Source organism: Aquarana catesbeiana, linkage group LG08 (genome assembly GCF_042186555.1).
Source record: "Aquarana catesbeiana isolate 2022-GZ linkage group LG08, ASM4218655v1, whole genome shotgun sequence".
NCBI lineage: Eukaryota > Metazoa > Chordata > Amphibia > Anura > Ranidae > Aquarana > Aquarana catesbeiana.
This window is the reverse complement of record NC_133331.1, coordinates 140335278-140360971: the sequence shown is the minus strand read 5'-3', so window position 1 is coordinate 140360971 and position 25694 is coordinate 140335278. Positions and strand designations below refer to the sequence as shown.

The following is a 25694-nucleotide window of genomic DNA, read 5'->3' as shown; positions in this document are numbered from 1 at the left end:
GGATGAGAACCTTCTTCCCTCAGCCAGAGCACTGAAGATGGGTCGTGGATAGGTCTTCCAGCATGACAATCGCCCAAAACATACTGCCAAGGCAACAAAGGAGTGGCTCAAATAGAAGCACATTAAGGTCATGGAGTGGCCTAGCCAGTCTCTATAGAACATTTATGGAGGGAGCTGAAACTTCGAGTTGCCGAACGACCTTAAGGATTTGGAAAAGATCTGTAAAGAAGAGTAGACCAATATCCCTCATGAAATGTGTGCAAACCTGGTAACGAACTACAGGAAACGTCTTACCTTGTGCTTGCCAACAAGGATTTTTCCACCAAGTACTCAGTCATGTTTTGCTTGGGTATCAATGACTTATTTTACTCACTGAACTACAACTTAATAATCCTTTTTCTGGATTTTTGGTTGATATTTTTTATCTATCATTTTAAAATCTATGATAAAAATTATAGACCCTTCATTTCTCTGTAAGTGGGCAAACTTACAAAATCAGCAGGGGATCAAATTATTTTCCCCACTGTAGCTTTATCTGTTATACCAGCCACAACGTTAAAGTAGTTTTAGAAATGTGACAACTAATTGCAAATTTTTCTCTTTTGTCTTGAAGATCCTGAACAGAATCCACAAACTCTTCTATTCTCTGCAACATGTCCAGACTGGATGTACAACGTTGCCAAAAAATACATGCAAAAGGACTTCTCAAAGATCGACCTTGTTGGACACCGTAGTCAGAGGGCTGCCATCACTGTTGAGGTTAGTGTAGAACATTGTTTAATGATCTCTATTCTGAGAATGGTTATGGTTTCTGGTAACGCATAGATGTGCTCATTTGGCTTGTTGTTGGCATGACTGAATGCTCAGTCCCTTTTTTTTGGTACAATGTTTTTTATGAGATGCAAAGGAGGAAATACAACCACAATATTCCCACGCAGAGGCTATAAGCAATAGGTGCATGAATAACAGAAAAAAAATATAAAAACAAACAAAGGCGCCTCTAAGTGCAGAAGATAAACATTTTTAATACCCCAACTGGGTTAGAAACACTTACAGAATAGGAGTAATATACAGGCACATCGTGGGTGAGGCTGCATTGGAAAGGGTCACGACCAGAGGAAGCCTGCAGGAAGATGGTTGTAGTCACTGTCAGCAGCGGTGTAAAGTCCAGGGAACCGCTGTGAAGCCGGCGTCGTCAGCGTGTGAGGGCTGCGAACCCGGAAGTGATGTCATCCGCAGGGCGGCTGTGTGACCAGCCTGAACCGCAAACGAAGAGCCAGAGAGGGGATGTGACGTCATCAATGAGGGACGCGTTTCGGAACTGGCAATCATTCCTTTCTCAACCCCATGAATAACAGGGTGTTTAAAGGAATATGAACTGTCAAACACGGCAGAGGGTCAACACTGGATGCCTGAATCCTAAGACCCAAGGGCTGAAAAGGGTTTGGGGTGTGGACTCGGTCTACCCTGCAAATGGGGTGAACAAAACGCGAGCCAATACCAAAGGGAACAACAGGAAAAAAAATGGGAGGGGTGTAATGAGAATAACAAGGCGTAAAATAAAGAGAGGAAACTATGCAGAAGTGTGTTCCACCAGGCTGGAGGGCAGAAGAGATTAATCAGGAATACCTAAACCGGTCAGGTGCAGAGTTGGAAGAGAGTAAAGACCACCATGGGGCCCACACCATGAGGGGCCCGACACGGGAGTCATGGAGAATACCGGTCATCCTTTCATTGAACATTAGGGTCATCAAGATACTCTTCACTTTGCAAATGAAATGATGAGCTTTTTCCAGGCCCTTGCTATTGGCGGAGTCCCGTTGTTTTTTGTTTTTTTTTCTCCCCTCTTACATGTATTGCTGGGTTCTCATCAGATGACATACTGAACTGCCCAACATATTCAGCATTGTCCAGCTGCGATCCACTGCCACAGGCCAGTTTTTGTACCTGGCCATCTCTTCTGGGTTCTTGCAGCCGGCCCCAAATGATGCTCTGCCAGCACCTCTGTCTGGCCACTTTGTGTCTCTGGATCAGTGTCCTCGAGTATGTGTTATTCCAGGAGGGTAGATAGAGGTGGACAGGAGTAAAAAAATAAACTAGAGCTCCAGCAAAAATAAAGATGAGGATGCCCCATACAAGTCCTGTTATCTTATTCTTAAAACTGAGTGCCCTCGGTGAAATACATAGCTGGGACTAACTGTTCATTTAAAATAATACTACTTTTTTTTTTTTTTTTTTCTTGCAGCATTTGGCCATTGAGTGTAACAGATTCCAGAAGCCAGCTGTCCTTGGTGACATTATCCAAGTTTATAGTGGAAGTCATGGGAAAACAATTGTTTTTTGTGACTCCAAACTAGAAGCTCATGAATTGTCGACCAACTGCTCATTGAAACAGGTCTGTATTATTTTTACATTTGGAACAGGGATTTTGTTTTTTACCTGGGTGTGTGTTGTAAATGCAAACTTTTAACATTTTAATAGATGTAAGTTTCTAGGGTTTTTCCCCAGAGCATGTTTTTTATTTTTTTTTAAATGTTATTTATTTTCATGCTCTTTATATAAAGCAGGCATATAATGATAAAAGTATATTGGTAAAAAAGGCTATAGAATATAGGGTTTAATTTTTTTTGGTAATAAACCCAGCATACCTAAAGTTGAATTTCAGGTATGAACGTTTTTACATTGGTCCAGCTGGAAATCGATCTTGGAGAAACAGCTACTATACTACAATGATCTCCACTAGCTTTGGCACCAGACTCAGAAGCCCGTGGATTTCAGTACCTGTTAGTGATTTCCAGGGGGACCCCACAGATATGGTTCATACACACTTATATTGGTCCAAGCTGGGCCAGTGTAATGTACAAACTGCTATACCTTAAAGTAATTCTGAAAAGCAGAAGGTCTTTTATTTTAATGCATTAAGATAAAAAACCTGTGTGCAGCAGCCCCCCTAATACCGGTTTTCTTTTTTTTTATTTTGCACGAGAACTACAAAGCCTGGGGACTCTCCCTCCTGACTGTCTGAGACCATCAAAGTCAGTGAGCCAATGAGAGAGAGGGGGTGGAGCTGAGCCATGGCTTTGTGTCTGAATGGACACACAGAGCAGCGGCTCGGCTTGGGTGCCCCCATAGCAAGTGATTGCTGTGGGGGCACTCGGCAGGAGGAAGGAGCGCCAGCAAGGGACCTGAGCAGATGAGGATCTGGGCTGTTCTATGTAAAACCACTGCACAGAGCAGGTAAGTATGACATGTTTGTTGTTTTTAAACAAAAAATAAGTTATTACTTTAAATTTTGCTTTAAAAAAAAAAAATCAGTAAAGTGTTTTAACAGATTTATATATATATATATATATATATTTAATTTTTTTTATTTTTTTATTTTTTTTTTTGCAGTCTGCCAAAGCTCTACATGGTGACCTTCAACAAAAGGAGCGTGAAGTCATCTTGAAAGGCTTTAGAAATGGATCATTTGAAATTCTTATTGCAACAAATGTTGCTGCTCGAGGTCTAGATATCCCAGAAGTTGATCTAGTTGTGTTATATTCTGCACCAAGGGTAAGACTTTGTATGCTTTACTTTATTCAGATTGTGTTCTCTTCAGCTACCTGGTTTGTAAATCTAATGTTCCTAAACCATTGTTACTGTGCTATATTCATTTACTGGTTTACCTGGAATGCTGCTTGCATAACAGTTTTTGTAACTTGTAGATATTAGGGCTATAATTGTCATGTCCTGTCCATAGGAAGCGGATGCATACGTCCATCGTTCAGGACGTACGGGTAGAGCTGGGCGCACAGGAATTTGTATTTCTCTTTATGAACCCAGAGACAGACATTGCCTTCCAATGGTGGAGAGGAGTACGGTATGTGACACTGATGGTTTAAGCTTGTGTGTATTTTATATTCTAAAGATTTGGAATGGAGTGTTGTGTTATTATTCTCTGCAATCGTTTATTGTAGCGCCCTTATGTGTCTTGCAAAAAGTTGATAATTCTATTTATTTTCTCTTAGGGTATTAAGTTCAAGCGGGTTGGTATCCCATCCATACTTAATGTTGCTGAGTCCTCCAGTGCTGATGCAATAAAGTAATTTTTCTTCTTTCTATTTTTTTTTTTTTTTAATCTTTATTGCAGGTGAATTAATGGCAAGCATGAAATGTAAAGCTATGGCTTACAGTTGGCGACTAATGGAAATTCAAAATGAAAAAAGTGTAGAGGTTTAGCATAGGATAATAGTTTTTTGTTTCCATATGCAGTTAAATGTGTTACAAACAGCCACATAAAACTTATGAAACTATGTGCTGAGAATGCTTGCTCCAGCCTGCCCTCTCCTGTGGCTTGGTTTGTGAGGGTGACATTAGAGTGATGAGGAAAAGGAACTGGAGGGAAGTAGTCGGAGCCAAGGACTACTAGAGCTGCTTGCTGTTTTCTTCATCAGAGTACCCAACTTTTCTGGGGTCATGTGTTCTACAATATATTGGTGCCATTCTGTACCAGGACACAGCAACTATCACTTTGAATTTTGTGATTCTGTGCGTGGCTCTGCCCGCACGGCCACTTGATTCATTAGGAGATCTATGAATTAATAAACTACACATCATGTCTGCCACCTTGGCAGATGGACACTTTTTTGCCGCAAATATATGTGCATTTATTATTTTCTTCCAAGAAGTACACTTTTAACCATTAGTGATGTGGTAAAATGGCTGCAATTTTGGAAGGGGCACATATTGTGTGACCATATGCTGATCTGATCTTTTTTACAGGTCACTGGAATCTATCCCAGCTGATGTCATTGAACATTTTAAAGTATATGCAGAAGAACTTATTGAAAAGAAGGGAGCATTAAATGCTCTTGCAGCAGCTTTAGCACATATTTCTGGAGCTTCATCCTTGAAACAACGATCGCTTCTTAATATGGAAACTGTAAGAACACTTTTAAAATATATTTTAAGAATCAGAGCTATCGAACATGCAATAATGGCAGAGAAACAGGTTGTTTACAGGACTGGGTCAATAAACTTGCATTATCTGTAGTTTTGTAATCTTGGTACTGTAAATGTAGACTGATAGTGTAACGCTGAACTCGACTGGAGACAAAATTACTTGGTGGACTTCAACTTTCACCGCTTGACAACCCGCCACAGTACATTTACTGCAGCAGGTAGGCTCGTACAGGCACAGTCACGTACCTGTATGTTACAGCTTTCTTTCGGGCCTGCTTGCACATGCATGCACACACCTGGAAGCTTGAGCTGCCATTCGCTGCAGCACAAGCCGAGCAACTGGTCCCGGTCAACGATTTATGGCCGGCACCCACTGATCAGGTGAGTGAATGCCGAAAGAGAGCCCTGTGTTTGTAAACGCAGGACTCTTCACAGACAGCAGCGGTGTTCCTTATTTTTTCTCTTTGCATAGCAGGGAGTAAAAACCAGCACAATGCTTAGTAAAAACAGCACATGGTACACACATTAACACTTGTTAGGCACACACTCAACCCTTTGCCATAGATGTTAACTCCCTTCCCAGCTAGTGTCATTACAGTGACAATGTATATTATTAGCAGGGCTCAAAATTTCAAGTCCTGAGCTACAGGCCTCAAGGGTTACTCGCCACCAGTTGCCCCACCCGACCCCTACCCTGCCCCTAAACACGCCCTCATAAATGATCTCATGAAGTTTAAACACTTAAATGTTTTATGCAAAATTAAGTTCTAAAAATAAATATTAACGTTTTTATCTGTGCCCACCAATGCAGCCTCCCCGTGTCCACCCATGCAGACTCCCACTATGCAGGGGAACAGAGGAGAGGAAGAGGACTGCCGGATGATCAGAGCGCGGGGAACAATCATGGAACAGCTTTCACTTCAATAGCAGCGTGTTCCTGCTGCTCGGTGTCACATGCAGCCTCGCCCCCTGGCCCGGGGAACTTTGATACATTTCACTCGTCCCGGGATTGGATGGGTGATCTGTCTATCAAAGTCCCGGGACCAGGGGGCGGGGCTGTGTGTGACAACGAGTGCGGGGAACACTCTGCTACTAAAATTAATCCTGCTAGTGATGTTCCTCACGCTCTGATGATCCGGTCACTTGCTCTGGCACTGCAGGCGAGTGGAATTTTTTAGGGCTGTTATTAGCACTGATGCCTGTATTGGTGTCAGTGGAGATGTGGGTGGCAGTCAGTTCCCAGAAAGTGTCACTGTCACGTTCCCACCATAAGTCGCTGATCACCACTATTGCTAGTATAAAAAAACAAAATAAAAAATTCCAGTATCAAGGCAATACCACAGTTTGTAGACGCTATATCTTTAACGCAAACCAATCTGTATACACTTAATTGGATTTTTTTTCCCATACATGTAGCAGAAAGTAGAAAATAATTTTGTTTTTTTCAAACTTTTTTGTGTTTCTTTGTTTATAGTGCAAAAAAAAACAAAAAAAAAAACTGTGGTTATCAAACCACCAAAAGAACGCTCAATTTGTGTGAAAAAATGTTTCGTTTGGGTACAGCTTTGCATGACCGAGCAAATCTTAAAAAAGAAAAGGGTTCCCCTTGGGGTTTTTTAGCAGCAATGAGAGTCACAAAAAGGTTAGTAAAAAATTTTATTTTTTATTATCAAAAAGCAATAGGACAAAAGTTAAAGCATGAGTGCGAGCCCATGGGATAAGGAGAAGGGGGAAAAAATGGTTGACAATGCCAATTGCAATACAGATTTAGAAATCACTTAAAAATTCTCAACTTGCAATAATAGAATTGGTTGTACTGTCTGATGTACGAAAAAAGCTCCAATGCATTTCGACCTAAATGTCTACGGTCTTCCTCAGGGGGTTCTCATGTTTCTATAGATACATCAAAAGACTAGTTGAGAATTTTTAAGTGATTTCTAAATCTGTATTGCAATTGGCATTGTCAACCATTTTTTCCCCCTTCTCCTTATCCCATGGTCTCGCACAATGTATACCAGAGCTCATGTTTTAACTTTTGTATTGTTTTGTCCTATTGCTTTTTGATAATAAAAAATACAATTTTTTACTAACCTTTTTGTGACTCTCATTGCTGCTAAAAAAAAACCCACGGGGAACCCTTTTCTTTTTTAAGATATTATCCAGGGTGCGCAGCCTGTCAGACTCTATATACAGTGGGGATCGAAAGTTTGGGCACCCCAGGTAAAAATGTGTATTAATGTGCATAACGAAGCCAAGGAAAGATGGAAAAATCTCCAAATGGCATCAAATTACAGATTAGACATTCTTATAATATGTCAAAAAATGTTAGATTTTATTTCCATCATTTACCCTTTCAAAATTGCAGAAAACAAAAAAATGGCATCTGCAAAAGTTTGGGCACCCTGCAGAGTTAATATCTTGTACTGCCCCCTTTGGCAAGTATCACAGCTTGTAAACGCTTTTTGTAGCCAGCCAAGAGTCTTTCAATTCTTGTTTGAGGTATCTTTGCCCATTCTTCCTTACAAAAGTCTTCCAGTTCTTTGAGATTTCTGGGCTGTCTGTCACACACTGCTCTTTTAAGGTCTATCCATAGATTTTCAATAATGTTGAGGTCAGGAGATTGTGAAGGCCATGGCAAAACCTTCAATTTACGCCTCTTGATGTACTCCCCCGTGGATTTTGAGGTGTGTTTAGGATCAATATCCATTTGTAGAAGCCATCCTCTCTTTAACTTCAGCTTTTTCACAGATGGCATCAAGTTACCATCCAAAATTTGAAATTTTATTGAATCCATTTTTCCTTCTACTCGTGAAATGTTCCCTGTGCCACTGGCTGCAATACAACCCCAAAGCATGATTGATCCACCCCCATGCTTAACAGTTGGACAGAGGTTCTTTTCATTAAATTCTGTGCCATTTCTTCTCCAAACGTACCTTTGCTCATTCTAGCCAAAAAGTTCTATTATAACCTCATCGGTCCACAGAACTTGTTTCCAAAATGCCTCAGGCTTGTCTATATGTTCATTTGCAAAGTTCAAACGCTGATTTTTGTGGTGAGGACGTGGAAGAGGTTTTCTTCTGATGACTCTTCCGTGAAGACCATATTTGTACAAGTATCTCTTTATAGTGGAATAGTGTACCACAACTCCAGAGTCTGCCAGATCTTTCTGGAGGGATCGTGCAGTCAAACGTGGGTTTTGAATTGCTTTTCTCACAATCCTGCGAGCTGTTCTGTCTGATATTTTTCTTGGTCTTCCAGATCTTGCTTTAACTTCCACTGTTCCTGCTGACTGACATTTCTTAATTACATTCCGAACAGAGGATATTGACATCTGAAAACGCTTTGCTATCTTCTTATAGCCTTCTCCAGCTTTGTGAGCGTCAACTATTTTCAGTTTCAGTTTTCTAGACAACTGCTTAGAAGAACCCATGGTGCTGATTGTTGGGGCAAGGTCAGATGAGTCTGGCCATTTAAAACCTTTGAGATTGACATCACCTGGTCTTCTCAGACGATGATTGAGAACAATCCATGACACTGGCAGGTCTCAGCTTTGCAAAGGGGGCAGTGCATGCTATAAATTCTGCTGGGTGCCCAAACTTTTGCAGACGCCATTTTTTTGTTTTCTGTAATTTTGAAAGTGTAAATGATGGAAATAAAATCTAACTTTTTTTGACATTTCAAGAATGTCTAATCTGTCATTTTGATGCCATTTGGAGATTTTTCCATCTTTCCTTGGCTTTATGCACATTAATACACATTTTTACCTGGGATGCCCAAACTTTCGATCCCCACTGTATGTGCCATATCATGCTATAGTTTTGCATGACCGAGCAGTTGCCAGTTTAAAAAACAACAAAACAAAAGTCCTGCTAGCAGCATCTTTGGGGCAGTTTAGGAGCAGTGTATATTGAAATGAATGGGCACCGCTGCCAAAGCGTTTCGGCAGCGGCGCTACACAGGCGGTATTAACCCCCTTTGGCTGCTAGCGGGGGGGGGGGTTAAAAGCTCCCCGATAGCGGCCGAAAAGCGCTGCTAAAACTAGCGGCACTTTACCACTAGTTTTCTCACCGCCCCAGTGTGAAACTGCTCTTATTCAAATCTTTTTGTGACCAATTATTATCCCCTGCTGAGATCTATTATTGCCCTCATGCAATCTTGGTAGTTTCCTTCCTTCTCATCCCCAATATAACTATTATCAGGTGGCCCAGATCTCCCAACTGTCCTTACTCCACGCTACCACGGACGTGCCTCCCCAACTGCTCCCCGATTCCCGTGTCAGCCCTTCTATGGCTCCCACTTAAGCTCCGCCTTTCCACTCTGAGCCCTCTTCTGCTCCACAGCCTAAAACTCGGGGACTCGGTCCATTATTCTGGCAATCTTTTGTCTCTTTCTCCCGCTCCTCCCTCTGTTCAACAACCTCCTTTTTCCCTCCAAGACTTGAACAACCTGGTTCATTCTCCTGGTGGGCGTCCCATGGATTCACAAAGATCTGTCGTTTCCTCTCTGCATGCTCCTTTCCCTCGTGGCCTTCACTCCGGGAAATCCACCATGCTCCACCTGCTGAACTTTTTCGATATGCTCAACTTCAACACTGGGTGTCCTCTCTGTGACATAATTCTGATTTCCCCTTTCAAAAAACGGCATTCAAACTCTCCTGCCTTGATTTGGCGACATCCATTGACCCTGAGGAGTGGAGTAAGGCCTGGTCTCACATTGCAAAGTGCTCCTTTAACACTACTACATTGGAGGCTGCCTACAAGGTTCTCTTGAGGTGGTATTGGGTTCTGACCGTATAACCAGTGTAAACCTATCCTATAGTGACAGATGCTTCAGGGGCTGTGGGCATCGGGGAGACATCCACACCTGTTGGTCCGGTCATCGGTTGACTGGGTTCTGGTCCAGAGTCTATTCTCGTACCAACAAAAACTGGCGACCCACCTGTTTATTGCTGCAAAGAGAGCCATTGCCAGAGCCTGGAAGAAACCCTCTGTTTCGATCGCTGTGGTGAAGAGCATAATGACCGACGTAATGATGAGAAAATGTCAAGTATTCATAACTGCCACACCATATTTTTGGAAAAATTTGGTTCCCTTGGTGGTCTTATGCCCTCCCCACAATCCCCCCGTCTTATCTGGGTGCTTCCTAATTAATGGTCGGGCCTAGATCCTAGCCTGTGGGTATTTTACTCTCCCACACCCTTTCCCTCCCCTTTGGCCTTGTTTCTTTCATATGGAAACATACAGTGGTGCAATGGCGGTTCATTTTTAGTTGTGCAAAATGTTTCATAAAGAATTGGCATAAATTTGGGATTGATAATTTTCTGTCTATATTTTAGTACACATGTTAGTAAATTAAAACTAAAAGCAAGTGACCACATTATATGGGGGGATACTAATAGGTTTAGTGGCCAGCACATTTTTGGCAGACAAGCTTGATAATTAAAGTGCAAGTGTAGTTCCTATTGATACTGGTGAAAAAAAAGAGACCATCAATATTCATGTATTTGTGCCAAATTAAAGCAGAATTCAGGGCTATCGCTAACTAATCTTAAAACTGCTCCCACCCTCCTCCTAACACTTATACTAACTAACCTATAGAAGAAAGATGTACATGCTTGCCTAATTTTTAGAAAGCTCTGGTCCAGTCATGTGACACAGCTAGCTGATCACGTGACCAGACTGTAGTGCCCTGAAAATAGGCAAGTATATCCATCTTTCTTCTACAGGTTACTTCGTGTAGGTGTTAGGAGGATGTGAGCAGTTTTAAGATTAGTGGTAGCTTGGAATTCTAATTAATTGACTTTTTTTTTTTTTCTTTTGCAAATTATTAAAATTATATGTATTGTGCATTGCAGGGCTATATCACCGTTGTATTGAAGACTTCAGTTCCCATCCATACCTTGAGCTATGTTTGGCGTGCAATTAAAGAACAAATGGGAGAAGAAATTGATTCCCAAATTTACCGGATGTGCCTCCTAAAAGATGCCATGGTGAGATTATAAAACTTTATATAAAATACTGTTTACCCAAACAGTTTATTTTTAAAAAGAAAACTGTTTATTGGTTTGTTTAGTAAAGTACGGTTCACATCAAAATAGTTGTGATCCAAGACAAATGGTACAGAAAACATCAGAGTAAGGAGCAGTGCCAAGTGTAATATTAGGTAGAAGGCTGCAAACATTCTCTAGGTCATACAAAAAAGGGTACAAGCACAAATACCAGATAGCGCAGGAGAATAACTGGCAGAGGGTTGGGGGCGAATGACTGAGGAACAGAGCAAGGGAGATAAAGGGGAAGGGAAACAGGAGAGTACATGGGAGGGGGGAAACGGTGGAGGAGAGAGTGGGAAAAGAAGATCATCAAGTGTCATCTGATGCATCCTATCCTTGGGCATCAATCCAGACTGACCAAACCTTATCAAATTTCCTGTGACAATTCTGACATGCATAGGTTATCTTATGTAAGGGTTAAAACCGAGCTAACAGCCTTCCTCTAAGAAGACACTGTCAAAGGCATAGGAAACTTCCAGTGCAGCAGGATCTCCCACCTTGTATAGAAGACTGCGTAGGTAAGAAATGGCTTAGTATGCCTACCCACCTCCACATCCTCCATTACACCCAACAGTAGAAGTGGATCTGTTCAGAGGGCCATATCACAGATATCATTAAGAGCACCAACCACCGATTCCCAGAATGGGCGAAGGATACCCAGTGTATTTTATTAGGTGCTCCCTATAAGGACTAGCTATGACATGAGGCTTATCAAAATCATTGTTACTTGTTTCTTTGTAACCAAATTTAATAACTTTATCTTTCTAACAGGGCGTTTGTTTTGATGTTAAGGAAGACACTTTAAAGACTTTTCAAGTAAGTAGTTCTATAGATTTCTGGTATGGCAAACATTTATTCATTCTCAGCTGTTTTAAGCAGCAAAGCTCCAAGCACCAAAAACAGTTTAGAAACCTGCACCCACTGAATTCTTTAGGCAAAACTTAAGGCAAATGGCAACACCCACAGTTAATACATGTGATTTCACCATCAAAGGATTTGTCATTCTTCACAGCCCATCGTGTGATTAAAGAAAACATTTTTATCTCTGCATAGATACAGTGCCTTGAAAAAGTATTCCTACCCCTTGAAATTTTCCACATTTTGTCATGTTACATGGTTGTGAAGTGGAAGAAAGATGTTCAATGGTTTCCAAGATTTTTTTACAAATATCTGAAAAGTGTGGCGTGCATTTGTATCAGCCCCCCTGAGTCGATACTTTGTAGGACCACCTTTCGCTGCAATTACAACGGAAAGTCTTTTTGAGTGTCTCTACCAGCTTTGCACATCTAGAGTGAAATATTAGCCTATTCTTTGCAAAAAAGCTCAAGCTCTGTCAGGTTGGATGGAGAGCGTCCGTGAACAGCAATTTTCAAGTCTTGCCTCAGATTCCCAATTGGATTTAGGTCTGAACTTTGACTGGGCCATTCTAACACATGAATATGCTTTGGTTTGATCTAAACCATTCAATTGTAGCTCTGGCTGGATGATTAGGGTCATTGTCCTGCTGGAAGGTGTACCTCTGCCCCAGTCTCCAGTCTTTTGCAGAACAGGTTTTCTTCTAAGATTGCCTTGTATTTGGCTCCATCCACCTTCCCAGCTTCCCTGTCCCTGCTGAAGTAAAACATCCCCACAACATGATGATGCCACCACCATGTTTCAAGGTGGGGATGGTGTGTTCAGGTGTTGTGCAGTGCTAGTTTTCTGCCACACATAGTGTTTTGCTTTAAGGCCAAAAAGTACAATTTTGGTCTCATCTGATCTGAGCACCTTCTTCCGCATGTTTGCTGTGACCCCCACATGGCTTCTCGCAAACTGCAAATGGGACTTCTTATGGCTTTCTTCTTGACACTCTCCCATAAAGGCCAGATTTCTGGAGTGCACGACTAATAGTTGTCCTGTGGATCTCTGCAACTCCTCCTCCAGAGTTACCATGGGCCTCTTGGATGCTTCTCTGATTAATGCTCTTGTTGCCCAGCCTGTCAGTTTAGGTGGATAGCCATGTCTTGGTAGGTTTGCAGTTGTGCCATACTTTTTCCATTTTCGTGTGATGGATTGAACAGTGCTTCGAGAGATGTTTAAAGTTTGGGATGTTTTTATATAACCTAACCCTGCTTTAAACTTCTCCACAAATTTATCCCTGACCTGTCTGGTGTGTTCCTTGGTCTTCATGATGCTGTTTGTTCACTAAGGTTCTCTAACAAACCTCTGAGGGCGTCACAGAACATCTGTATTTATACTGAGATTAAATTGCACACATTTGGACTCTACTAATTAGATGACTTCTGAAGGCAATTGGTTCCACTGGATTTTAGTTAGGGGTATCAGAGTAAAGGGGGCTCAATGCAAATGCACCCCACACTTTTCAGAACTTTATTTGTAAAAGAATTTGAAAACCATTTATCATTTTCCTTCCACTTCACAATTTATGTGCCACTTTGTGTTGGTCTATCACATAAAATCCCAATAAAATACATTTATGTTTTTGGTTGTAACATAACAAAATGTCAAGGGCTATGAATACTTTTTTCAAGGCACTGTTGTAAGACAAATAGAAGGTAAAGTGCGGCACTAAATAAATGTAAATGCATACACAAATTAAAGTGACAGTGCAAAATATACAAAAAAAACAATGACTGGCATATGTAACGTGTGGAAATACTATGTTTTTTGCAAAAGTGACAGTGCTATAAATGTATATAAACCAATAACTAGCACCTAAAATATAGTGACATATAAACAATATAAAACCTTGTTCATCAAACACAAAAATTTTAAACCGCGTAGGTGAGTCCAAAGAAAAACAGAAGAAAAACTTCCCAATACTGAGAGTTCATAAGTGATGAAGAGCTTGGATATCCAGCCTTTAGAAAGATAGGCCACAATGAAGAAGGTTTGCGGTACCCCTTGGAAGGACATTCACCATATAGAGGATTCCCCAACCAATGTGTAGCTACCACCACATAAAATAGCTGGGTGCTCTTACCAGATGCTGTGGGCCCTCTGCCAGAGGCAAGGAGACAAACACGCAATGGAACACTGGAAACACGTAGATTATCTAGGAACCAGCATACAGGAGTATGCGGCAGTACAGATCCCACACCAAAAGGGGGTTATGCTCCCATCCTCAGGCAAGGGTGATTGAAGAACAAAAAATGTACCACATAGCTTAAAATCCTTGGCTAAAACAATTTATTGAATAAAGTATTGCACTTACGTCAATGTAGACAAATGTAAACTTTGTAAAAAACGTGATCACAGGAAGAAGATAAAAGTGCAGTGTCATGGAGCCAACGCAGTATGCACTGACGCATTTCGTCCACTAAGACATCATCTGGGGTTTTGAAACCATATCTACTTTGGTCACACCAGTCTTTTTGCTTTTAGATGGTCTTTGATTAATTTTATTTTTTGTCACTAAACCTATAATGCCAAGGAAGAGAACTTAACCTTTTAGATATTAAGTAAAAATTGTAAAAAACGTGCATGGTTGAATTACTACCGAAGCTTGCATGATTATGCCTGTGGAGGAAGACGGGAGACATGCCAAGTGCCATCCTGTTTTTTAAAGAAGTTTTATAGGCTGGAAATATTCGATTACCTGTTCCCCTGAGAATATTTGGTTGAAGATTGCTGCTGGTGCCTACAAATGCGATGATCACCTAATCTTGCCAAAATCTAAAACCCCTTTCACAATATGGCGGTTTTCAGGCGCTTTAGCGCCAGAAATAGCCTCTGCAAAGCGCCTGAAAACCGCCTCCTATTCATTCCAGTTTGACTTTTCACACTGGGGCGGTGCACTGGCGGGACGTTCCAAAAAGTCCTGCAAGCAGCATCTTTGATGCGGGTTGGGAGGCACTGTATTTAGCGCTCCCAAAACGCCCTGCCAATTGGAATGAATAGGCAGCGCTTTCAAAGTGCCGCAAAACGGGAGTCTTTAGCCATTTTTTTCTTTTTTTTTTTTTTTAGGGGGGGTTAAAAGCACCCCGCTTCCGAAAAGTGGCACTCAAACAAGCATCGCTTTTGCGCGAACAGCGTGCACTGTCAATGTGAAAGGGGTCTAAAACAGATCGTTGTTGCTCTTTGTACCATCTTACTGCATAAACCTGACAGATCCACTTAAGGTTTTGAAACCATAACTACTTTAGTCACACCAGTCTTTTTGCTTTTATGTGGTCTTTGATTAATTTATATTTGGTCACTTAACCATTACAAGCCAGTTAAAGTCTTTTCATGAGTGCTTCCAGCCTGTGCCTTTTGAACTGCCCATTTCTGTGGAAAAAACATTTTTTAGATGTAATTTAACAGTACTGTTGAAGACTGGGTTAAATCTGTTACATCTTTCAGCTTTATAAAACGGATGCAATTGTAAATTTTAGATAAATCTTGATTCCTGCATTTTAGGATTCCTGGAAAGATTCAAGGCGTTGGCAGTTTTCTGTGGCAACTGAGCTCCCAGCGCTTCAAGAATCAAGGAGAGACCAAGAAGGTTCACGTGGTAGAGGAGGCAGATCATTTGACAGACGCAACAACAGAAATTCATCACACAGAGGCGGAAATAGAGGAAGAGGCAGACGAGGAGGTTTTGGAAGGAGGAATTAGGACACTCAGTGAATTTGAACTAAATTTATTATTTTTTAACTTCAATATTCATGAGGACCAGCACTGCCCTACTTATTTGTTTTTCTATTATCAAATGTTAACAATGCCACTTGCATTTTAAGCTGTATCACATCGCCCCTTAATAAAAGTTTATTAATTGAATTTCTTTATTTTTTCTTAAAATTCTTGCTGGCAAAGTATTTAGAGGACACGCCATCAGGTGCACTGTTTACTAATGCTAACATAGAAGCAGTGTATCCAGATCTGTGCAACACCGTAAAACTTTGGGAGCCATACCCAAACCCCAAGCTGTGGGGAATGGCCTGTAATGTTTTTTCAGGCTCTGGGTCCTGCATAGGCTCAACTTGGTGCAATGTGTTGAGTTAGCTGCAGAGTGCCATACAAGTCCAATGACCGTGGTTCATCGATATGTGACCTAGTCACTTAAGACCTCTACGGGGGTATGCCCCCTGTGACACGTGAATCCAGAACCTTATATACAGTCCAGCATCATAAGCAGGAAAGACAGGGTCACCCTATTACTGACTATTTAGAGAAAATGGGGGTTATGTTTGGAATGCATATACACATGTGTTGCGCTGTCTCCTTAAATCAACCAAATAATTACCAACATATAAACCTTTATTAATGTGCAGTAAAAATAAAGTCCCTTTTTAAAAGTAAAATAATTCCTCTGTGAAATTTGCTTCTTCGGTTCTGCCACCAACTTGTGTTCCAACCACCAACACACATGACTGCTTGCCAGAAGCTCAGACCTTAATACATAGGAGGCCTTACATTTATTGGTAAACTATTGCACAAATCCCAGATAGATGGCTCTCAGCCTCATTGGAAGTGATAGTATCAACATACAACCTAATATCTCTAATACATAAAGAGCAGAGAGAGCTCCCTAGTGTAGTAATTTCAGATATATGTTTATTACATAAAAAGATGTACTCACAAGCAAAGGAAAATAAAAAAAGCTGTTTGGGCGGGTGTGATGACACCACTAAGCTCCACCCTATGCATTCTGTCCTACAGGATGTCTTCCAGGGGCATTGGAAGACATCCATTAGCACAGAGCTTAGTGGTAACATCACTCCTGCCTGGACGAACAGTGGTGTTTTTTTGCAATCCTGTTTTTTTTCCCTTCGTTTTTGAGTGTGATTAAAGAACTTTGTGAGGGTTTATAACTTGGTTATAAATATAAAAATTATTCTGCTCTAATCTTGAATAAAATAAATCCACGCAAGATGTACAAAATTGACATGCAAAATAAACAAGGAGCCCCCAAGGAAATTCCTCCAAAATATATCCAATGTGTCAGAAAAGAACACCATAAGTCATCCTCCACTTCATCATCATAAGTCATCCTAGGAAAGATCCTATGTCAGAATCAGATGATCAGAAAAAAAACACCCCTTGTGTTTCACGCACAGCAAGATTAGAAGTTCACAGTTGTACTTGTCAACATCCCTATATTGTGTAATATGTAACAAGGAAATTCTCGCATTGGGTGGGACTCCTTTAGGGATAATTCTGCAGATAATGTAATACAGTACCCAAGAGGAAGAATATCTTTCTCATAAAAGCAAAGGGAAAGCCAGTAGCCACACCCCACATCCAATCTCTCATCCCGTCAAAAAAGAAAAGGGGGGAGGGGACTCCCCGGCCCACAAGCCTAGCCAGATGAGCACTGAGACCACCTAGTGCCAGCATAGAAGGGAAGAAACTGTATAAATCTAAGTAAATCTTTGTGTTTAGAAGACGTGAAGAAAAACAAAAATAGAAACCAAGTTTTCGTAAACCACCTACCCTTGTACGTTCAATCCACTGTGAAGGAATGTAATGAACATAATGATAATCATAAAATGCCTGTTTTCTTGTATCATGTGTATACATGATTCTATGCAACTCCTTACTTATTATATAGTAAACAGCTTAGCTCTGTTTTGGAACCAAAGATGGCGCCTACACCCTCCTGCCCCCACACTGGAGGTATGAGGAAGGAGAAGAACCAGCAACAACCAAGCTTCAACATCAGTTTTCTACATTCCTCTTGTATTTCAGCCAATAAGATGTACCTTTTAAACTGACCACATTTACATAGTAATGACGTTTGCTCTATTGTCCTTTGTGTATAAAACGTTGGGCACTGCCCTGCAATAAACAGAGATGTGGAAGTAATAGAACTGAACAGGTATCAGAGTGGTTTCTCCCAGCATGCACGCACATCCACACTGCCTAATTAGGACCAGCAGCAGACATCTAATTTGAGCCTGATTGCGGCCCTGATCCATCACAATTGGTGCCCAGAGCGTGGGGCACCAATTGTGATGGATCAGGGCCGCAATCCAGGCTTCGACCGAAGGGAGACTGCAACTGAGGTATTGAGTGGCTGATCGGGACAGACCAACCCTAAAAGTATGGTAGGTACATTTATACTTACCACTGTACGACTTGTTTCTGTCCGGTCTGGATGCCGGTCTTGTTGGCTCCCGGAGATTGTTCAGAGGCAGGTAACCTTTATTCCTCGCCTGGGGCTGTTTAACAAACCTGCCACTGGATCTCTGCTGACTGTGTATTTTTTGTTCAGTGTCTGTCGTTCTGAAGGATTGCGACTCAGCAGACTGAAAGTAATTGCAATTGAGTGTCCTGACTCAGGTGAGCTGTTGGCCCCTAAGAAGGTGGAACCTTACAATAAGCGTCTACAGACAGTGACTCAGGGTTGACAGTGAGAGACTTCTGAGGGTTTAGCTCAGCTGCTGAGGCTTCGTGGTGCAAGGGGCGGCAGGAGTTTATTTGTCATGTCCTAAATGTGTATGTGGATTAATGTTTGATATCCATGAGGGTGGCTGGAGCTTACGATATAGACAGGAACAGCCAGGACAGTGCAAGGGACAGGGAGAGAAGCCTGTTAGTCCCCCCCCCCCCGCAGCTCTACCAGCCCCACCCTCTTGAATTTCTGTGTAGAGCAGGGGAGGGATATTAACCCATTAGTTGCTCGTACTCCCCCCTGAAGCCGTCAGCCGAGACTGCGGCGAAGAAATAGAACAAGTAAGAGTAAGACAGACAGAAAAGGGAATGCTAGCATTTGATATTGTGAAGAGGAGAGAAGGTAGTGGAGCAGTTAGCAAGTTGTCCAAAGTAGCGAAAGGCTGTGAATTGAAAGACGGTGTTGCCAGACTGCAACTGGAGGAGTAGCGTATGTTGATAAGGGAACAGAGAGGAATTCTGTGTGATAAGGGCTTGCTGGATGTGGCAGAGGCTTGGTATGGAACGGCAAAGATATTGCATAAAGTAGGTTGGATAGAGGAAATCAAGAAAGATGGTGATTGTATTATGTATGTGTACCACAAAGTTAATGCGTCTGAACCACCGCCCTATCCTAGAACCTGGAACAAAGGAGGGGAGGGACAACCCTGCCCTCCGCCTAACGCCCACCTCCTTCTCACCACTCCAGCCCAAGCACAACCCGCTGTGACAACTTCCTGTGGCAGCCATCTTAGTGCACCCAGGCCTTCACTTCCTGCCCAGTCCAGTGCACTGCCTGCAGGTGGCCATCTTGGTACACCCGGAAGGCCCAACCATGGCCTATACCCAGTTCTCCCTTCTAAACCAGGATGATTCCTACCACACACCTGTGTTCCCCAATACGGAAGCGCCACATTCACAGGCCGGATATATTAATGATGAAGAAGTGTCCGAGCGGGAAGACCAACAGCAGGCGGCAAGGCCACTCGCTAATTTAACCCCCAGTCCGGCTCCGGACTCAGTTCTAAGAGGGTCTCGAGCGTATGCTTGCAACTGTAAGGAACAGTGCCCCTTCTCAGCCCCCGCCCCAACACCAGTCTCGGTTACCAGAAGGGGCACCGGTAATGTGTGTCACTTTTACCCTATCACAAGCAGCGGCCTTAGTGACAAGTCTGTCTGACCCAGAGAAACAGCCAATGCCCTTCTACCGCAGGATAGTACAGATACAGGAAACTTGATCAGCCTATGCCAAATTAAAGCAGGAAATGTCTTTTGGCCGGTCATGCAGACGGCCTTCAGTGATGCCTGCCTGACAAGTGTCACTTCAAAGGGCAAAGGAGAAATTGGCAGATCAGACTACCACAATCCAAGATATTACCCAAGATAAAGGGGTGTCTGTGGAGAACTATCATGCTAGACTCATACAAGCCTTTGATGATCTGGGCTTCTCTCACTATGAAAAGGCACTTACACGCATGTTATCAACTGCTTTTGTCTCAGGGCTCAGAGAGGATACACAGGAAGTACTTGACAGAATCCCTGCGTGCCTATGGTCTACAGGACCGAAAGGCATTGGTCACTTAAAGGTGCCACCAGTTTCAGTCAAGCTCAAAGAGGGCACATCATTGCTCCGGAAACCACAATACCCTCTAAAGTTAGCCCAATTTACAGCTATTTCGAAGCATATCAAGGCCCTCGTGTCAAATGGAGCCCTGATACCCTGTACATCTCCATGCAACATACCTCTGTTCCCTGTGAAGAAGAGAACCCGTAAAAGAGAACCAGACAAGTACAGAATGGTCCAGGACCTCCGAGCAGTTAATGAGGCTACAATCTTAGACACACCAATTGTGCCTCTGACAGCGACATACTTTACAGTGATGGACCTTACAAATGCTTTCTTCAGTGTCCCTTCACCCCTCCTGCTGGTACCTTTTGCATTCACCCACGTAAAACCGCAACATACCTGGACAGTTATGCCACAAGGGGCGCAAAATTCCCAGAGCCAGCTTGCAAAGGCCATGGTTACCATACTGGATACCTGGCAGAACAAGCATCCAGAAGTAGTTCTCCAGTATGTAGGCAACCTCCTACACTGTACAGATGATTTACCTACTGCTGAAACCACCTCAGAAAGTCTACTGTGCTTCCTGGCACATCAAGGGTGCAAGGCCTCCAAACCAAAGCCAATGGTGCATAACATCTGTCATTTTTCTCGGCCATTGCTTGTCCCATGGGACAAGACACCTCACTGAAGACAGGGTGAAAGCAATCTCTGACATCCCACTGTTACAAGGACAGAAGCCCCTTCATGCCCTCCATGGACTAATTTCCTACTGCAGAGCATGGATTCCAGAAGCCTCCCTCCTGATGCAACCTTTGTATGATGCTGTGAAATCAGACCCCTTCCAGATGTCTCTCGAAGCAATATCCAACTTTGAGGCCCTCAAGCTCCATCTCCTCTGCCCCGGCGCAAGGGCTACCAGACTACGACAAAACATTCAAGCTCTCTGTATCCGAACATCAGGGACATGCTGCAGGTGTACTCACCCAATCACACTGCAACCGCCTACGGCCCATAGGATATTATTCCTGTCGGATGGATGTGGTAGCAAGAGGAGGCCAATCGTGTCTACGAGCAGTCTTTGCTGCACAAGCCTTGCTTGACAAAACTTCAGACTTGGTCCTCGGACACCCCATGACATTGCTGCCATACTAAACCAGATCCAGCCGAAACATCTGTCCACTGTCAGACACTTGAGGTTCCAATGCTTCCTCCTTCTACCAGACAACATTAACCCTTCCACCCTCCTTCCTCTTCCCAAGGGGGGAATGGAGGAGGAGCCTGACTCGTTACCCCGTGACTGCTTCGAACTAATGCGGCTGGAAACCACACATCTCCCCACCGTGAGTGAAATGAGCCTGCAGAATCCAGACCTAACAATTCGATGCAAATACCACACAGGATACGTGGTCACCACTGAAAACACGGTTCTACAAGCTGAAGCTTTACCACCGATGATGTCTGCACATGAGGCAGAGCTGCAAGCACTTCAGCATGTAAATTGGCAGAGGGAAAAAGAGCCAACATTCATACGGACTCAAGATATCCTTTCGGCGTTGCCCATGATTTTGGTGTTATCTGGAAGGACAGAGGATTCCTGACAGCTGCAGGAACACCTGTGAAACACAGTTCAGCTATCAAAGACCTGACGGACGCCTTGCTTCTCCTAACGCAAGTGACTATTCTGAAAGTAAAAGCACATGACAAGCTGGACTCAAAGGTAGTTCAATGCAATCATCTAGCCGATTCAGCTGCCAGACAGCCAGTGGTCCACGAGAAGTGGACAGCAGGGTGGTAGAAGAAGACCACCCCGTGCTTGCTCTACAGACTCTCCCAGTGGACAGAGTTTATCTGAAAGAACTACAGGAAGCAGCAAGTTTGGATGAGAAGGAAAGCTGGAAATGGAGAAGAGCAACTCTCAGAGATGGACTATTCGAGTGCAACAAGAAGCCTTGTCTACCCAGGAGTATGTACCCAGCCGTGGTGCATTGGGCACATAGAGCTGCCCACTTGTCAAAGACTCTTATGAACTCTCTTATCAACAAATACTATGTAGCACCAGGAATTACTCCACTGACCAACAACTTCTGCAGATCATGCACTATCTGCACCAAACGCACAGAAAAGGCCCCGCCTTCACAGTCTCAGTGACCAAGTAAATCTGGACTGCACTGGGGGATATCCTAGCTTTCCACACACCCTCTCACACTCAGCGTAGTGGGAAGGTCGAGAGAATGAATGGTACGTTAAAGACCCGAATATTAAAAATGGCCCAAGAGACGGGTGTGCATTGGCCGGACACCCTGCCCATTGCCCTATTCAGCGTCAGATACACACCTAAGGAGGAAACACTCCCTATCCCCTTATGAGATTTTGTTTGGATCAGCCCTAGACTTGGTTGTTACTTTCCACAACAGTTACAGTTGCAATCTGATGTGTTGACTAATTATGTAACCGCATTACCATGAGAATTAACCCAAATATATGCCCAGGTGTTTTCTTCCATTCTGGATCCTAAATTGAATACAGGAACACACCAACTACTGCCTGGAGATCCTTGAGCCAAGATGATTGGTTGGGAAGAACGCCTGGATACATGCTTCCCATTGCAAGAAAGCTCCAATCCCTGAGTGCAAGATCCCGCCCACTTCATGACAACCATGCTGCATATCCTTTTTCTGTTTGGTCAGGGGGGGCAGGAGGTGGCCATCACAAAAAAAAAAAATTACATTTTGGTATAACTCTTCAAGCACACATGTTGCCACATTTACCTTTGATTACTGTGACATAGTACCTTGTCCATTTGACCCATATGTGTACATAGATGCCATAAGGATCCCAAGGGGGTCCCTGATGAATCCTAAGCCAGGGACCAGGTAAAAGCTGATTTTGAGTCTTTGATCCCCATAATAACTGTCAACAAGAAAGTAGATTGGATTAACTACATATACTATAACCAACAGAGATTTGTGAATTATACCAGAGATGCCCTCCAGGGAATTGCTGACCAGTTAGCCCCCACTTCCTACATGACATTCCAGAACTGGATGGCCTTAGACATGGTGTTAGCTGAGAAAGGAGGTGTCTGTAAAAAGATAGAAAAAACAGGAACCTGTTGCACTTACATTCCTGATAATACTGGCTCAAATGGTAAGGTTAACTCTAGCTATACAGAAATTAGAAGATCTGTCATTGGAGTTGAAGAAGAACTCGGGTATTACAGACCCATGGGATCAATATTTTAGCTGGATGAGTGGGTGGCAAAAGGTGCTCGCCCAGATAGGGGTAACGATATTAATAATACTAGTTCTTTCTTCTGATTTTATGCTGTATTCTACCTTTCGTAAAGAAGTTAATGAGCAAGGCTGTAGACAACAACACACCTACATTTCTCCACCAAGAAGAGGAGGACCTCCTTATAATGGAAGAGGACAAACCCTTCACCCCTCTACAGTCACTTCCTGTCCATAATCTCACAATCCTATAGGGTTATAGGGATAGATAGCGCCTGACTGCCCTTCTCTAGCTGTATTGAGGGGGGTGGGGGTAGTGAACTAGTTGCTGCCTGTCTCTATATACAGCCTAAAAGAGTTGCTGAGGAGAATGGGCCAGGTGAGTAGGACCTTTAGCATGAGGGACAGAAAAGAGAAAATAAAATAGCCATTTTAGGGGGGGACTGTGAAGGAATGTAATGAACATAATGATAATCATAAAATGCCTATTTTCTTATGTGTAACAATATGATTGCTAATAAAGCTCTCAACCCATCTTTGGAAATCCTCGGTGTGCTGGTGACATTCTATTCCTTTGAAGACACATCTGTTCAGTCTGATGGAGCTAGAAGCTCAGAGTGGACCAGTTCTGCAATCTTTTCCGATGGAGAGGTGACCTTTCCACTTTTAACACTTCAAGTGAAACCTCAAGTGACCTATTCCAATGAAGACACATCTGCTCATCCTGATTCCTCCAGTAGCTCAAAGCGAAGTTCCAGTCCCCCAAACACTTTTTTTTAAACTGCTCTATTTCTCCAAACATGTCTATGAACGACATATATGACGTCGCTGGTCCTGAGCTGTCGATCACCAAGATCAGTGTCTGGGGAAAAGTGTTCTAGAACACTGATCGTGTTCTATCAGCTGCAGTGGTGTACAGAGGAGACATCTAGGGTCTAATCTGGATGTATCATAAAGAGATCCTGTTACCTATATGCTATCACATAGGTGCTATTGGTCCCCTATGTGATAACAATAAAGCCATTAAAAAATGAATAAATACATTTTAAAAAGTTGTAACTGTTTAAATAGACACATAAACAATAAGAACATTTTGTTTAGAGGCCTCCCTAAAGCCTCCCCCCCTCCTCCCACACACACATATACAAAAACACGTGTTTGGTCACCTGTGTAGGAAAATTGTGTTTGCCCTACACATGTTCTATATCACTGCACAAGTCAGAATGAGGGAAATAATTTTAACACCAGAGCTCCTGTGTAGTTCTAAAATGATGACCTGTTGAGGCTTTTAAAATATGGCCTATGAAAAAATATAGGGTACTGAAGTTTTTCACCAATTACCAGGCGAACACAATTTTAAGGTTGTACATGTTGGGTATCTATTTACTTGGGATGACTTCATCTTTTACAGTATATGTTACCAGGGAATTGAGTGATAAATTGCATTTATGTGCCCAAAATGTAACTTTAGTGTATCTTTTACTGAAATTTTTTGTTTCATAAACAGTTGCACTAAAATTATGGAACATTAAAAATATGGCACTACCAACATTTGGCTTTGGGACTTCAGTCTTCTGATCCCTAACACTGCACCCTTTCTCCTCTCCCTCACTGAGCACAGCGTAGAAGATTCAGATTCAGATGCACATACTACCCACCTCCATACACTCCACACCCATGTCCTGCACAAAATACCCACCTCCATACATTCCACACCCCTCTCCTGCACATACTACCCATCACCATACACTCCACATTCCTCTCCTGCACATACTACCCACCTCAATACACTCCACACCCCTCTCCTGCACATACTACCCACCGCCGTACATTCCCTATTTAACATTACCACATTCTGCACTTAAGTCATCTCAGACTCTGTTAAACCACACCCCTGTAGGGTATAAGCCACGCCCAATATTTCATGCAATTTAAGTCACGCCCACATTTTGCCGCTGCGCGTGCCACTTTTTTTTTTTTATCAGTGCCTGGGGCCCACTTTTTATCTTGCACACGGGCCCACTCATTTTATGATACGCCCCTGAGTTAGCTGCATTTAGCTGGACCTTTGTAACATTGAAGAGGTTTCACCACTCCTCCAAGTGTCTTTCTTCAGTGGAATGTCAGAAACCTATCCCAGAAATTATATTAATCTTGTTGTACCAACCTGAAAGACAAGTAAATTAAAATGTTGAAGTGGCTTTTCCGAGGTCAGGAATTTACCCCAGTATTTAAAGTGGAACGCCACCCTAAAATAAAAAATAGCATGAAAAATCTTTAAAAAATGTAAAAAAAAACATTTGAAAAAAAAAAAAAATTTTAACCACTTGTCGCCTGCCATATAGCAAAATGACGGCTGCAAAGTAGTTTCAATATCCTGACTGGACGTCATATGACGTGATCAGGATATTGAGCTGCTGCGTGCCCCCGGGGGCGCGCATCGTGGCGATCGTTGTGGTGTGTCAGTCTGACACACCGCAACTCTGATCTAGGTAAAGAGTCTCTGACGGAGACTCTTTACCACGTGATCAGCCGTGTCCAATCACGG

At 42.7% G+C, this 25694-nt stretch overlaps 1 protein-coding gene across 1 annotated transcript in view; it reads left to right on the top strand.

Annotated features, from left to right (window-relative positions):
* LOC141106077 (nucleolar RNA helicase 2-B-like) overlaps positions 1-15754 on the top strand; it is a 50680-nt gene extending 34926 nt beyond the window's left edge. Inside the window, exons 9-17 of the mRNA XM_073596473.1 lie at positions 614-759; positions 2246-2395; positions 3394-3555; positions 3743-3862; positions 4011-4084; positions 4765-4924; positions 10799-10933; positions 11765-11809; positions 15395-15754. Of these exons, the coding sequence (XP_073452574.1) occupies positions 614-759; positions 2246-2395; positions 3394-3555; positions 3743-3862; positions 4011-4084; positions 4765-4924; positions 10799-10933; positions 11765-11809; positions 15395-15592 (1190 nt within the window). The 3' untranslated portion in view covers positions 15593-15754. The remainder of the gene's footprint in view (positions 1-613; positions 760-2245; positions 2396-3393; positions 3556-3742; positions 3863-4010; positions 4085-4764; positions 4925-10798; positions 10934-11764; positions 11810-15394) is intronic.
* Positions 15755-25694: the final 9940 nt, after the last annotated feature.